This window comes from Drosophila eugracilis, unplaced genomic scaffold, assembly GCF_018153835.1.
Source record: "Drosophila eugracilis isolate 14026-0451.02 unplaced genomic scaffold, ASM1815383v1 contig_2163, whole genome shotgun sequence".
NCBI lineage: Eukaryota > Metazoa > Arthropoda > Insecta > Diptera > Drosophilidae > Drosophila > Drosophila eugracilis.
This window is the reverse complement of record NW_024573048.1, coordinates 288,776-300,911: the sequence shown is the minus strand read 5'-3', so window position 1 is coordinate 300,911 and position 12,136 is coordinate 288,776. Positions and strand designations below refer to the sequence as shown.

General features: G+C 44.5%; 4 protein-coding genes across 5 annotated transcripts; 2 read left to right on the top strand and 2 right to left on the bottom strand.

Moving 5' to 3' along the window:
* The first annotated feature begins 1,114 nt into the window (after positions 1-1,114).
* LOC108103431 lies at positions 1,115-1,958 on the top strand. Its single transcript, XM_017208901.1, has 2 exons — positions 1,115-1,332; positions 1,398-1,958. The coding sequence occupies exons 1-2, from the start codon at positions 1,218-1,220 to the stop codon at positions 1,763-1,765; spliced, it is 483 nt and encodes a 160-aa protein (XP_017064390.1). The 5' UTR covers positions 1,115-1,217; the 3' UTR covers positions 1,766-1,958.
* LOC108103428 (C-factor) lies at positions 1,876-4,058 on the bottom strand. Its single transcript, XM_017208898.1, has 3 exons — positions 3,544-4,058; positions 2,708-2,759; positions 1,876-2,650 (listed from the first exon to the last, which is right to left on the bottom strand). Exons 1-3 carry the CDS (start codon positions 3,667-3,669, stop codon positions 2,085-2,087), a joined length of 744 nt encoding a protein of 247 aa, XP_017064387.1. The 5' UTR covers positions 3,670-4,058; the 3' UTR covers positions 1,876-2,084.
* On the top strand, positions 3,144-8,217 carry LOC108103425 (thioredoxin reductase 1, mitochondrial). Of its 2 annotated transcripts, none has more exons than XM_017208893.2 (4): positions 3,144-3,369; positions 6,276-6,621; positions 6,683-6,909; positions 6,977-8,217. In XM_017208893.2, exons 1-4 carry the CDS (start codon positions 3,354-3,356, stop codon positions 7,861-7,863), a joined length of 1,476 nt encoding a protein of 491 aa, XP_017064382.1. In that variant the 5' UTR covers positions 3,144-3,353; the 3' UTR covers positions 7,864-8,217. The 2 variants fall into 2 exon arrangements, with proteins under 2 accessions (XP_017064382.1, XP_017064381.1); XM_017208892.1 differs by lacking the exon at positions 3,144-3,369 and adding an exon at positions 4,164-4,603.
* Positions 8,218-9,032: 815 nt separating this feature from the next.
* LOC108103424 (NADH-ubiquinone oxidoreductase 75 kDa subunit, mitochondrial) lies at positions 9,033-12,080 on the bottom strand. The gene is made up of 6 exons (XM_017208891.2): positions 11,976-12,080; positions 11,582-11,769; positions 11,186-11,517; positions 10,097-11,123; positions 9,552-10,040; positions 9,033-9,486 (listed from the first exon to the last, which is right to left on the bottom strand). Exons 2-6 carry the CDS (start codon positions 11,762-11,764, stop codon positions 9,322-9,324), a joined length of 2,196 nt encoding a protein of 731 aa, XP_017064380.1. The 5' UTR covers positions 11,765-11,769; positions 11,976-12,080; the 3' UTR covers positions 9,033-9,321.
* Positions 12,081-12,136: the final 56 nt, after the last annotated feature.

Below are 12,136 nucleotides of genomic sequence, written 5' to 3'. Positions count from 1 at the left end.
ATGCAAATAGTAAAACCGGCAAGAAAATGAATTAGGCTAAGAGAAATCAAAACTAAGAAACAAAACCGAAAAAGAAAAGAATTCCCAAGTAAATGTTGTTGTAATTAATTATTTAAACCAATTCGTCTAGAGAACAGGGAGGGCGGGAGATATAATGTTGGTTTCAACTCCAACCACAAACTAACTAGCTAACGAACCGACTTAGTTGCAATGCGAAATATACCATGCATATAGAAATCTATACAAATTCCGATGAGCAGCGGCTAAAACAAGAATTTTATATTAAAAGAAGAAGTATGGGTCAAATAAATTTAGCAAACTATGTTACGCAAATGTTAAACACTTGAAAGATTCTAAAAGCGAATGATATCTAAATATACCTTAAAATTTACATACATATACAGTCCAGTTCCCAGTTCCATTTCGATCCATTATCTTTGAATCAGATTTGCTATATTATCCCATACATTCCGTGATCTTATCTTATCTGGATCGAAAATAGTTTCTTTGGGAATCGATCAAGTCTCAAAACACCGTCTTGAATCGAAATCGGAAATGGAAACGGGACTAATAATAATAATAAAAGTCGAAAATATTTTTTTTTTTGTAGTCAACAAGGTATATAAAAAAATGTGTGTGCAGTAAATCTGTTTAAGTTTTTATTTATGTATGTGTGTGGTGTAGCAAAACTAAACTAAATACGAAACAAATACCTAAAGAAAAACAAAACAGATTACAAAATAGGCACGGTTTAATAGCCATTGTACGAAATTAACGACATTTATGAGTAACCCTAACGCAAGAATGCGGACAAAGTCAGATGAAATAACAATATTAATTATAATAATAATAAAAACAAACGACAAACCAAGAAATATAAAATGTAACCTGTGTTTTTCTGGGCGAAGTTTATGCAACTTGGATAATAATAATGATTTGGAGAAAGTATTATTAGAGAGTATCAGTATATAATTATAAACCTTTTCATTTTAATTTTTATTTTTTTGTATAACTGATTATATGAATTACCGCCAGCTTTTTGAATTTACAAGAAATGCCGTGTTTTTTTTAGTATTTTTGATGTTCAAGCAATATTGAGATTTAATAATTTGGCCACACTGTAGTATTGAAAAGACCAGATCTGTTCTGGCAGATATTGTATTGTTTTTTGTCGGGCAAATAGAAAGGAGACGCAGGTTTCGAATACAGAAGCAATCATGGCAACACCAACGCCGCCATTTCATACAGACCAAAACCAACAACGGCAGCAGATATCCGCACCACCGCCACCGCCAACGGGGCAAAACATTGCGCCATCGGGAGCATTCCCAGGTGAGTTGAGTCAAGCTTTTCGGTCAGACTATAATTTTGATCTTTTTTCATTTTCCCACTGACAGGTTCTTTAACACCCGGTTGGAATGATCCTCCGCCCATTTCGGCGGATGTCGTGACCAGCACCGCAAACAGCCGACGTCCACGTCTCGATCTTCGCAAGCGTGTGGCCCATCCGATTGACAGCGTAGCTGTTCCACAGCCGCCGGACGTAGGCTCACCCCGACCCGTAGCCATGGTGACACCCAATCGGCAAATACAACAACCCAATTTAAACAACATAGTGGGCGGCATAGCGGATGCTGGAGGATTTGTCGGAGGAGGAGAGGGAGGACCAAATGCCAATAGCACGCGACTGCCACCGTTGGGTCATGCTGCTGGAATCGATTCCTCAAAGGTGCCAGTGGCCATGATAACTCCAATGCAGAAATAGCACATAGGTATCGCCAATTAAGGGCCTAGATTAAGGAACTTTCGGGCGGGTTGGCAAATCCATTATTTTTCTATGTAATCCACTTAAGACACCTCAAAAAAAACAAAAGGTAAACTCTAAAACTTCTTTATCAACTTGGTTTGGAAATTTTAAATTTACCAAGCTTTCTAAAAAATACAATTATTTCCTAGAAGTTTGCAACTTTATACATTTTTCTAACCATTTATAGAGTACCCTTTTAGCGTATTTTCTTTAACAACAATTAACAAACGAAAACAAAATGAAGCTTAGCTACGACAGTCCTTAACTGTCGTTGTTTTTACCAGGCCAACGAGGAGCCGTCGTAGTTGATAAAACCACCGTTCTGCTTCTCGCCCAGCGTCCTAATGGTCTCCACAATCTGACCCGTACTAGTGGGTACGTCCAGTGGGGCGTTGGCGCCCCCCATATCGGTTTTTACCCAGCCGGGATGCAGACTGACACACATGATACGCTGCGGATACAGATCGATACTCAGCGACTTGGTGGCCGCATTTAGAGCTGACTTGGAGGTGCGATAGGCATACATTCCACCATCTGTGTTACCCTGAATGGACCCCAGAATCGAGGACATGTTAATAATGGCTGCACGGGCCACACCCATCGGTTGCGACTCGTTTGCCTTGGCCGCCTTTTTCAGAAGCGGCAAACACGCCTTTGCCAGCATAATGGGTACCACCGTGTTGGTTTGTATAGTGTCTAGCAGCTCCTGCGACCTGACAGCCGTTATCCTCGCCGATTTGGGAGCTATGCCGGCATTGTTAAAGAGAACATTAAGTCCCTGGTCCTTGGTCACGCCCTCGATGTCGGCGACAAGCTTATCATAGGCATTAAAGTTTCTTAGATCTACAGGGTAAATATATAGTTATTCCTTGAGTCTTAGGTTTAAGTCAGAATACCTACCTATCTCCAGTATATGAATGTTTGAGTGCTTCTTGGCCAGATCTTCCAGTTCCTGTTTGGAAAGAAAAGAAAAAAAATAGAAAAATATTATTAAATAAATTTAAGATTGGGATTGTTCCAGCATTAAACCACCCTTTTTGCAAACTAATTTTTTTTGTTAGATTTCCTTAAAATCTAAAAAAAGTACATTTTAAAGTTTGAATGAAGTTTTTAAGATAATTAAATAAAAAACTTGTAGAGATATTTCACTTTAGAAGTAATTGTTAGCACCAATTTTTTGGAAACTATATCTTAAGAATCCCAACGGGTGTTTTAAAAATACCGCGTAAATTAAATCACTAACGCCAGAAAGAACTAATTGTTGAATAAATACCCACAGTGTGGCCGCATTTAGAAAGAAATTAGTCGAATTGCCTATCGACTTTTCTCTTTCCCACGTTCATACGAAAGTACAAAAGCGATTGCAAAAGTTAGCTCCGGTTATTCGTTTCGTGCTTTTCGCGAGTGTCGAGCCGCTAAAACACGCTCAGTAGTATTCAACCGCTAATAGCTGTTTTCCCACTTCCGCCACTACAACATTTACTATCCAACGTTGATCCTTGTTTTCGGTCTTATTTACCTAGAGAAGCTACCAAAAACTGAGATAATGGCGCCTGTACAAGGTGAGTTTACGGTTATTTTACGATTGGAGGCGGGAATTACCGGGCTAATTGGACGATTAGTGGTTATTGAGTGGCTCTTGTAGATTGTTCGCGTAGTTTCTATAGTTTTCTGGTTTTCGTGAGTCACCGGTTTTTGTTGTTACTGGACCGAGCCAATCCAACTTAAAGACTTACCTTTGCCTGTTCGCGATTTCGGCAAGTGGTAAAAAGATGCTGCGGCGGCTCTGGCAGATTGACTAATGCTTTGACCAATCCCAGGCCCAAGCCGCGATTGCAACCAGTAATTAGGATGGAGTTCATGTTTTCTTCTGATGTGATTCGTCAAAATGATCTGCGATCCAAGTTTCTTAAAATCTAATCGGGCCGCACTTGAGATATAAAAAGGCCAGTGATGGTGCAATAAAGGGCGGCACACTATTGTTCCGTTTGTGGATTTCACCAGACCAGATCTCTCCGTGCTTATCACTCGACTTTATTGCCGTAACACAAGCGTAAAAATAAAAACGAATTTGACGGCCGGCTGTGCGGGTAGTGTTGCCAACCATCCGCAAGTTATCGATACTGCATTGCTAAACGTGCGTTTCGAAAAATTCTAATTGGCATTAAGGCATAACAACTGTTGCCTTCCCCAATTCGAATGCCAATTGGCTTTCCGCAGATTCCAATAGATGACAACTGTGCTCCTTTATTTCTGATTTCTTTCCCCTGCCCATTCGCATTAGCAGTGCTCTCTCTTTTTTCTCTCTGCTTTTGTTACGTAGCCGTTTATCGGTCTGTTTGCCTGCCCTCCACATTCGTAGCATTCTCGGCAAAACCATCGACGTGTTTGTGTTGTGTTCCTCCGTTATTTTTGCCAATTTGATTGGAAAGGGGTAAAAGTAAAGGCGGACAAACTTTGCCAAGATGAACTTGTGCAATTCGAGATTCTCCGTTACGTTTGTGCGGCAGTGCTCGACGATTTTAACGTCTCGTGCCAGCATCATTCGAGAAAACAAATGCTCGTCGTTAAACGGGCTCAGTTTTTGGATTACTAGTAGTTCCACCAGTGCACAACATACGTTCCAGAGAACAATGAGCTCGGCGGGACAGCGAGGATCGCGCGACAGCTATGGAAGCCCTGGGGCGGGAGCTGGGCAATCTGGAACGGCGGCAAGTGGTACCCCCTTCCAGCATCCCCATTGCGACCGGGCGGCCATGTACGACCAGCCGGTGCGAAAGATGAGGACCAAAGGAGGTGAGCATCGATATCGATTGATCACATTTCGCGGGTTGGCAACTCGGCCGATAGTCAGGTTTCTTTCTCGCCACAAGTTTCGTCTTTGTTTTTGTTTTTATAGGCTTTCTTGTGTTTAACCGACGCCATTATGCAATAACCGTTAGTTGGCAAATACCTCTACTTTGCTCTTATTACTTGGCTTATCGGGTTTTGGGTTTCGTACTTACCTGTGGCACGTATACGCTAAGGTTTTATGCCGGCATTTGCACCGTCATCGTCAATCGTCATCGCACACCTTGTCCAACTGGAATTACAGTCGGAGTCACACAAATAGCGCTCGTTTATCAATAACATGCTTAAGTACATGATGTGTGCCTTGGTTGTGGGCGCTAAAAAGAGCGCATATTCTAAGTATAATGGTCTGATTCATTTTATTGATATTTTATATTTTTTTAAATTTAAAGAAAAAATTTCCATAATAGCCATTAGTCATTTACAGACCCATTAAATTATTCATTTTCTTCCGCATAAAAAATAAATATTTATTTGATCTTATTAAATTTTTAAATTTCAATTTCATTAAAGTTACTCATGTATATAGGAACTTTAGATTCAGATCAGAGAATCCTTTTAATATGAGAAATGAGATATTATTTTATGAAATATTTAAGTCGTAAAAATATGTTTATAAACGTAAAATAATACAAAATTTATATACAGTGACAATATCAAGTTTTCTTAGTCAAACGATCTTTGTGAAAAGGTAATGTCAACATCATACACAATATTTTTAAATTACAGTTAGTGGTATGATAGATTTCTCTATGGTATTCACCATATGTTTGAATATCATTGGATATTCTTAAACTACCATTTGCGGAATGTTCGAGAATTGCTTAATGATGATTTCACCATATCAGTCGTGTGCATTTCACTTATCTGTATTTTTTATTTCTATCTACATACATTTATCTGTATCTGTATCTCTGCTTGGCAAAGAAACATCTTCGATACTTGCATCATCATTGCGGCGTCGTCATCATTTAATTGCAGTGTGACGACAATTGTTTACATTCCTCACCGATTTCCCCTAGTTCTGGTTAGGATTGATATGTCATTCGATAAAGAATGGTGTTACCAACTAGTTTTAGGGGCGTAACCATGGTGAAAATTAAATCCACCGGGTCAAAGCAAACCAAATGGGCGTGGGTGGACTGGGGCGTAGCAGGTGCCTGTCCATGTCGCCAGATGATTGCTCCAATTTGATTCGAGGTCTGACCCAGTGGCATGCGGCATTTGGCGCTGCTATCGCCAGCTGGCATCTAAAGCACAAGGAGCTTAGATTGCAGGGAGTAGATTGCGGATTACGGATTGCAGGAGGGCAAACAGTCTTGGTTTCTCATTCGTTCTGGATGCATCTATTCGAATTTGTGCCCGCTTCCCAGTTGGTCGAGGGTGAACCACGCCACCGGAGGAGCATATACCGATCAGCCTATTTGGACATTCGACTTCGAGAGGAGTCACCCAAAGGCAGGAAGAGATTATTTATTCTAAAGTGAAATTAGAAAAAAAAACTTATTAGAAGTTGTGAACTTTGAAAGTTAAAACCATGGTTATTATTGTTATTATTTTATATAACCAATAAGGATTAAGGCCTTAAAAATAATCTTATAAATCTTTTCACTTTCAGGATCCTACGACTACGACCTAATTGTGATTGGTGGTGGATCAGCTGGTCTGGCCTGCGCCAAGGAGGCAGTCCTCAATGGAGCTCGTGTAGCCTGTTTGGATTACGTTAAGCCCACGCCCACTCTTGGTACCAAATGGGGCGTTGGCGGCACCTGCGTAAACGTTGGATGCATTCCCAAGAAGCTGATGCACCAGGCTTCTCTTTTGGGTGAAGCTGTTCATGAGGCCGCCGCCTACGGCTGGAACGTGGATGATAAGATCAAGCCAGACTGGAACAAACTAGTGCAGTCTGTACAGAACCACATTAAGTCCGTTAACTGGGTGACCCGTGTGGATCTGCGCGACAAGTAAGTGTGACTATGGTTCGACTTAAGAAATCCTATTAATTAAACTATTTTGTGCCTTCAGGAAAGTGGAGTACATCAATGGACTAGGTTCCTTTGTGGACTCTCATACCTTGGTGGCCAAGCTAAAGAGCGGCGAACGCACAATCACCGCTCAGACCTTTGTTATTGCCGTGGGCGGCCGACCCCGGTATCCGGATATTCCCGGAGCCGTGGAGTATGGCATCACCAGCGATGATCTGTTCAGTTTGGATCGCGAACCCGGCAAGACTTTGGTTGTTGGAGCTGGATGTAAGAATAACCTTATATTATAATCTATAGGTTTGGCAATAACAAATTTTTCTCGCGCATCTTTTAGACATTGGCCTGGAGTGTGCTGGATTCCTGAAGGGTCTTGGCTACGAGCCCACCGTGATGGTGCGTTCCATTGTGCTGCGTGGCTTCGACCAGCAAATGGCAGAGCTTGTAGCCTCGTCGATGGAGGAGCGCGGCATTCCATTCCTGCGCAAGTCGGTGCCGCTGTCCGTGGAGAAGCAGGATGATGGCAAGCTGCTCGTTAAGTACAAGAACACAGAGACCGGCGAGGAGGCCGAGGATCTCTTCGACACCGTGCTGTGGGCCATCGGTCGCAAGGGTCTTGTAGACGATCTGAACCTGCCCAATGCCGGCGTCAGTGTTCAGAAGGACAAGATTCCAGTGGATTCACAAGAGGCAACCAATGTGGCGAACATCTATGCTGTTGGTGACATCATCTATGGTAAACCAGAACTGACGCCCGTAGCCGTTTTGGCTGGTCGACTGCTGGCTCGCCGCCTGTATGGAGGCGCTACCCAGCGCATGGACTACAACGATGTGGCCACCACCGTGTTTACACCCCTGGAATACGCCTGTGTGGGTCTGAGCGAGGAGGATGCTGTGAAGCAGTACGGAGCCGATGAGGTGGAGGTCTTCCACGGCTACTACAAGCCCACGGAGTTCTTCATCCCCCAAAAGAGCGTGCGTTACTGTTATTTGAAGGCGGTGGCCGAGCGTCATGGCGATCAGCGAGTCTATGGACTGCACTACATCGGGCCCGTGGCCGGTGAGGTAATCCAAGGCTTCGCTGCCGCCCTGAAGTCCGGCCTGACCATCAACACACTGATCAACACCGTGGGCATTCATCCTACAACCGCCGAAGAGTTCACCCGTCTGAGCATCACCAAGCGCTCGGGATTGGATCCCACACCGGCCAGCTGCTGCAGCTAAAGCGGGATTACAGCTAATGTCGCCTGGGACGCCGTCGAAAAACGATCCTACAACCTGAATCCCCCCGCGGCCCAGCGATTGAAGAGTTCAATAGTTCCGTTTCAGTTTCTACAATTAACACCCATACAATAGCTCTGCAGAAGGTAGGGGCAATGGGCAGCAACAACGGGTAGAACACCAGTGAAACTTCCCGCGCAACCAGCCCATCCCACGACTGCTGCGCATGCCGCTGACATGCACTCAAAATTTTGAATTTGTTTGAACCTATGAAATCCCCTAAATGTATGGCTGAAAAATATAATTTTTCACCCACAATAACTGAGTTTTATATTAAATGATTCCTTTTTAGTAGAACTAATGATTTCGATTGGAAATTGTCAACATCAATTATGGATGGATAATCTTAATCCTTAAGTTCCTAAAACGCTTCAGAGTGAATTAGTTTTACTATGGCGTATTAAGGTCAAGCTTCAGTTGTTAGCCAAGCAAATGATAAAAGCAATAGAACTTTTGTTTTTGTTTAAAGTATGTAATTTGTGTTTAATCCAATACACTCGTGAGATACATACCATATTTAGTCTAATTGTAAATACAATTTCGGGTGAAATTTCGCCCTAGAGACTATTAATCACCTGAGAATGATGGCACCATTGAGAATTACAGGGGTAATTCGTGGACATGCTTACAGACATTGGGGTAAATTTAAGGTTTCCTTTTCTAAAGAAAAATTCCATGGACTGCGTGATAATGTAATGAGATAAGTAATAAAAATAAATAGAAGTTAGATACTATCTAACGCATATTTATGAGCTTAAGTTACAAGGTTTAATCTAGCAAATCAAATTTCACTTCAATAAGAACCCTGATATAATTAATTTCTGATACCTGAACATCAAAAAGGATTGACTAAAATAATGATTGATTTTATGCTTTCAAAAAAGAAATAAGGAAGTAAAAACTTATCTACCGTAGTAGAGAAGTTAAGCATTATTTATAACAAAAAAGAGACCTTTGAAATTTGTACAATTGTTATTTCGATATATGACATAATGAAAACATTATCTTGAACATCAAACAAAGCGAGACGGCAATATAACGAACTGATTGATTTGGTATTACTTAATGTAATACCTATGTTGAAATACCGACCAGTCAGAAGTCTCCGTTAATATTTTTCTATTACATTTTTATTTTAGTTTCTTATTTCTCGTATTGAATAACTTCTTTGTTTAGAACAACTTCAAAGACATTATCATTTACAACTGCCCCAGCGCTGGCGCCTCTGCAGCTGCTGCATCTGCTCCTTATCCCGTTCCTGCGCTGGCTCGTCTCGCGACTCATCCTACTGTCTTTGTGTCCGTTAGTAATTGTGGGAGTGCGGGGCAAAAGGTCGAAGAGCAGAGTTTAAAAAAAACAATTAGTTATTAGTTTAGATCAGACGCGAGGGTGAGCGGACGCCTAGATGGCCACACTCTGCTTGCCCTCGTTCTCCCGCTGCTGCTTGTTTACTGCCGATATGCACTTGGCCATGGTGGGCGAGGCACGCGAGATGGCATCGGTCATGAAGTAGTCCTTCAGCTCCTTTAGTTTAACATCAATGGGGCCACCGCCGATGGATTTGCTCTGCAGGAAAGGAAAAAATGAGAATGACAATTTTAACCTATTAAAACAGAATCTCTTCAACTTACGATAGCTCCCGCTGAACCGGCATCGCCGGCTGGCTCCAACTGGCCCAGGCGGGTAAGATGTGGCGCTACATCCTCCAGACGGTTGCGCAGCTCATCCAAATTGTCGTACGGCAGCGGCTTACCAACCACCTCGGACAGAGCGCGGATGATTTTCCAATCCTCGCGAGCCATACCTGGTGGCGAAACACCAGGAAGTGTCTGCTGTGGCCTGCCCTCAGTGTTCACGTAGATGCCCTGCTTTTCTGTGTAGGCGGCACCTGGCAGCACGGCATCCGCAATGGAGGCGCCGTTGTCACCGTGGGAACCGATATAGACCACGAAACAGTCCTTGGGCAGCTGCTCGCGTGTTACCTTGCCGGCATCGGCGTTCAGCAGGAAGAGCACCTTAGGCTGGGCCTTCAGAGCGGTCTGTGCTCCGGCCTTGTAGCCCACATCGAAGGCGCCAACCTGAGCGGCGTTTGTCTGCAGTACGTTGAAGGGGTTCCAGTTCTGCAAGCGAACAAAATATCGTATATCAAATTAAATAAATAGGATAGCAAACTTACGGGTTTCTTTAGCTTCTTGCAGTACTCGGCAACTGTTGCGTGGATGGCGGCACCATCGGGACGCTCCAACAAATCAGCTCCAATAATGATGGCCGGCTTCTTGGCACCCTCCAAAACCTTGGAGAAGGCATGCGCTCCGGAGCATACATCCTTGACCAATGCGGCATCAGCGCCGAGGTTCTCGTGGTCGTAGGACAGATCAATCTTGGGTCCAATAGAGGCGATCTGCAGTTCATTGTGAACATAGGCCTTGCGCAGACGGGTGTTGACCAAGGGAGCCTCGTAACGGGGATTGGTGCCCACCAGAAGGACAGCGTCGGCCTCCTCCAAGCCGGCGATGGTGCTGTTCAACAGGTAATTGGCACGGGAATCGGTTCCGCCCTGAATAAAGCCCTGTTCAGTGGTAACCACTTCACTGCCTAGACGGTTCAGCAGATCCTTTAGGGCAACCTGAGCTTCCAGATCAGCCAACTGGCCGGAAATAGCGGCGATCTGTCCACCAGCTGCCTTGACAGCCTTAGCCACGGCGATGAGGGCGCCCTCCCACTCCACGGCTTGCAATTCGCCGTTGGGCATGCGTACCATGGGAGCCACTAAACGCTGGCGCTTCAGACCGTCGCAGGCGAAGCGGGACTTGTCGGCCAGCCACTCCTCGTTAACATCCTCATTCTCCCGGGGCAGGATGCGCAGCACTTCGTTGGTGCGGGTGCTGACCACAATATTGCTGCCTACAGCATCCAGAACATCAATGCTGCTCACCTTACGGATCTCCCAGGGACGGGCCACAAAGCTGTATGGCTTATTGGTCAAAGCTCCCACGGGGCACAAGTCGATGACATTGCCGGAGAGTTCGGTAAGGAAGAGTTTCTCCACGTAGGTACCAATTTGCATGTCGTTGCCACGGCCAGTGGTGCCCAAATCATCTACGCCGGCGATCTCGGAGGCGAAGCGCACACAACGGGTGCAGTGGATGCAGCGTGTCATGATGGTCTTTACAAGCGGTCCGATGTCCTTGTCCTCCACAGCTCTACAGTGATTAGGTAAAAGTATTTAAGTGTTGAGTTTAGGGCTTTCAGGAGACTTTCCTACCGTTTGCCAGTGTAGTTGATATCCGTGAATCGGGATCGGTCGGAACCGAAAGCCATAGCCTGATCCTGAAGATCACACTCGCCGCCTTGGTCACAGATGGGGCAATCCAGCGGATGGTTCATCAACAGGAACTCCATAACGCCCTCGCGTGCCTTCCGGGTCAGATCGGAGTTGGTCTTAATGCGCCAGCCCTTCATCACGGGCATGGCACAGGCGGCCACTGGCTTAGGACTCTTCTCCACCTCCACGAGACACATTCTGCAGTTTCCGGCAACAGCCAGTCGTTCATGATAACAGAATCTGGGAATCTCCACACCGATTTGGGCAGCGGCCTAAATGATACACAAAATACAGGATTAGAGAAGGCTCTCTCAACTCAATAGACAACAATCCAACCTGCAGTACGGTGGTGCCGGGTAACACCTGCACGGGAATGTCGTCCACAAAGACCTCGATCTTCTCGGGCGCCTTCGCCGGTGTCTGGGCCACCACGGCGCTAGTTCGCACCGCCCGGCTGGCCATCTGATGTGTGGGCGAGCCCAGAGCGCCCAGCGCCTTGACTAGCGGTGCCCGTATCATATTTTCTGCAACGAAATGGTAACCAAAATTCCGTTGCAATCGGAATAGCCAAAAAAAATTACATAAGTGTTTGGTACTGGCTGGGCCAGCAGTGCCCAAAAATCGATTGTTGGTGATTTGAAGAATACTCAGAAGGTTGGTCCTTGGCTTAAGCAACACTTTCCAATTAAATAGGGATGTGTAAAAGCCCCAATAACAAACATAAACCTACCGAAATGCTGGAAAATATTCCTGTTAATTCCTGTTAATGCGGAGAGACAACTTTTTTTTTGGTTTGACAGTCGGACCGCGTTGCCAACTGTCGCGTTGACAGCTGACCGTCCGCGCAATTTATCGGTTCTTATAATTATTAATTTTTTTTAGTAATTCAAA

What these genes read in the sequence shown, in the direction of transcription:
- LOC108103425 (XM_017208892.1), top strand. Translation starts at nt 4,273, where the DNA reads ATGAACTTGTGCAATTCGAGATTCTCCGTTACGTTTGTGCGGCAGTGC. An exon ending in AAAGATGAGGACCAAAGGAG is followed by an intron (nt 4,604 to 6,275) that starts GTGAGCATCGAT and finishes TTTCACTTTCAG; the next exon opens with GATCCTACGACTACGACCTA. An exon ending in CGTGTGGATCTGCGCGACAA is followed by an intron (nt 6,622 to 6,682) that starts GTAAGTGTGACT and finishes TTGTGCCTTCAG; the next exon opens with GAAAGTGGAGTACATCAATG.
- LOC108103424 (XM_017208891.2), bottom strand. Translation starts at nt 11,764, where the DNA reads ATGATACGGGCACCGCTAGTCAAGGCGCTGGGCGCTCTGGGCTCGCCC. An exon ending in CCGGCACCACCGTACTGCAG is followed by an intron (nt 11,518 to 11,581) that starts GTTGGATTGTTG and finishes TGTATCATTTAG; the next exon opens with GCCGCTGCCCAAATCGGTGT. An exon ending in GCAAGAAGCTAAAGAAACCC is followed by an intron (nt 10,041 to 10,096) that starts GTAAGTTTGCTA and finishes GTTCGCTTGCAG; the next exon opens with AACTGGAACCCCTTCAACGT.
- LOC108103431 (XM_017208901.1), top strand. Translation starts at nt 1,218, where the DNA reads ATGGCAACACCAACGCCGCCATTTCATACAGACCAAAACCAACAACGG. An exon ending in GCCATCGGGAGCATTCCCAG is followed by an intron (nt 1,333 to 1,397) that starts GTGAGTTGAGTC and finishes TCCCACTGACAG; the next exon opens with GTTCTTTAACACCCGGTTGG.
- LOC108103428 (XM_017208898.1), bottom strand. Translation starts at nt 3,669, where the DNA reads ATGAACTCCATCCTAATTACTGGTTGCAATCGCGGCTTGGGCCTGGGA. An exon ending in GAAATCGCGAACAGGCAAAG is followed by an intron (nt 2,760 to 3,543) that starts GTAAGTCTTTAA and finishes CTTTCCAAACAG; the next exon opens with GAACTGGAAGATCTGGCCAA. An exon ending in CATTCATATACTGGAGATAG is followed by an intron (nt 2,651 to 2,707) that starts GTAGGTATTCTG and finishes TTTACCCTGTAG; the next exon opens with ATCTAAGAAACTTTAATGCC.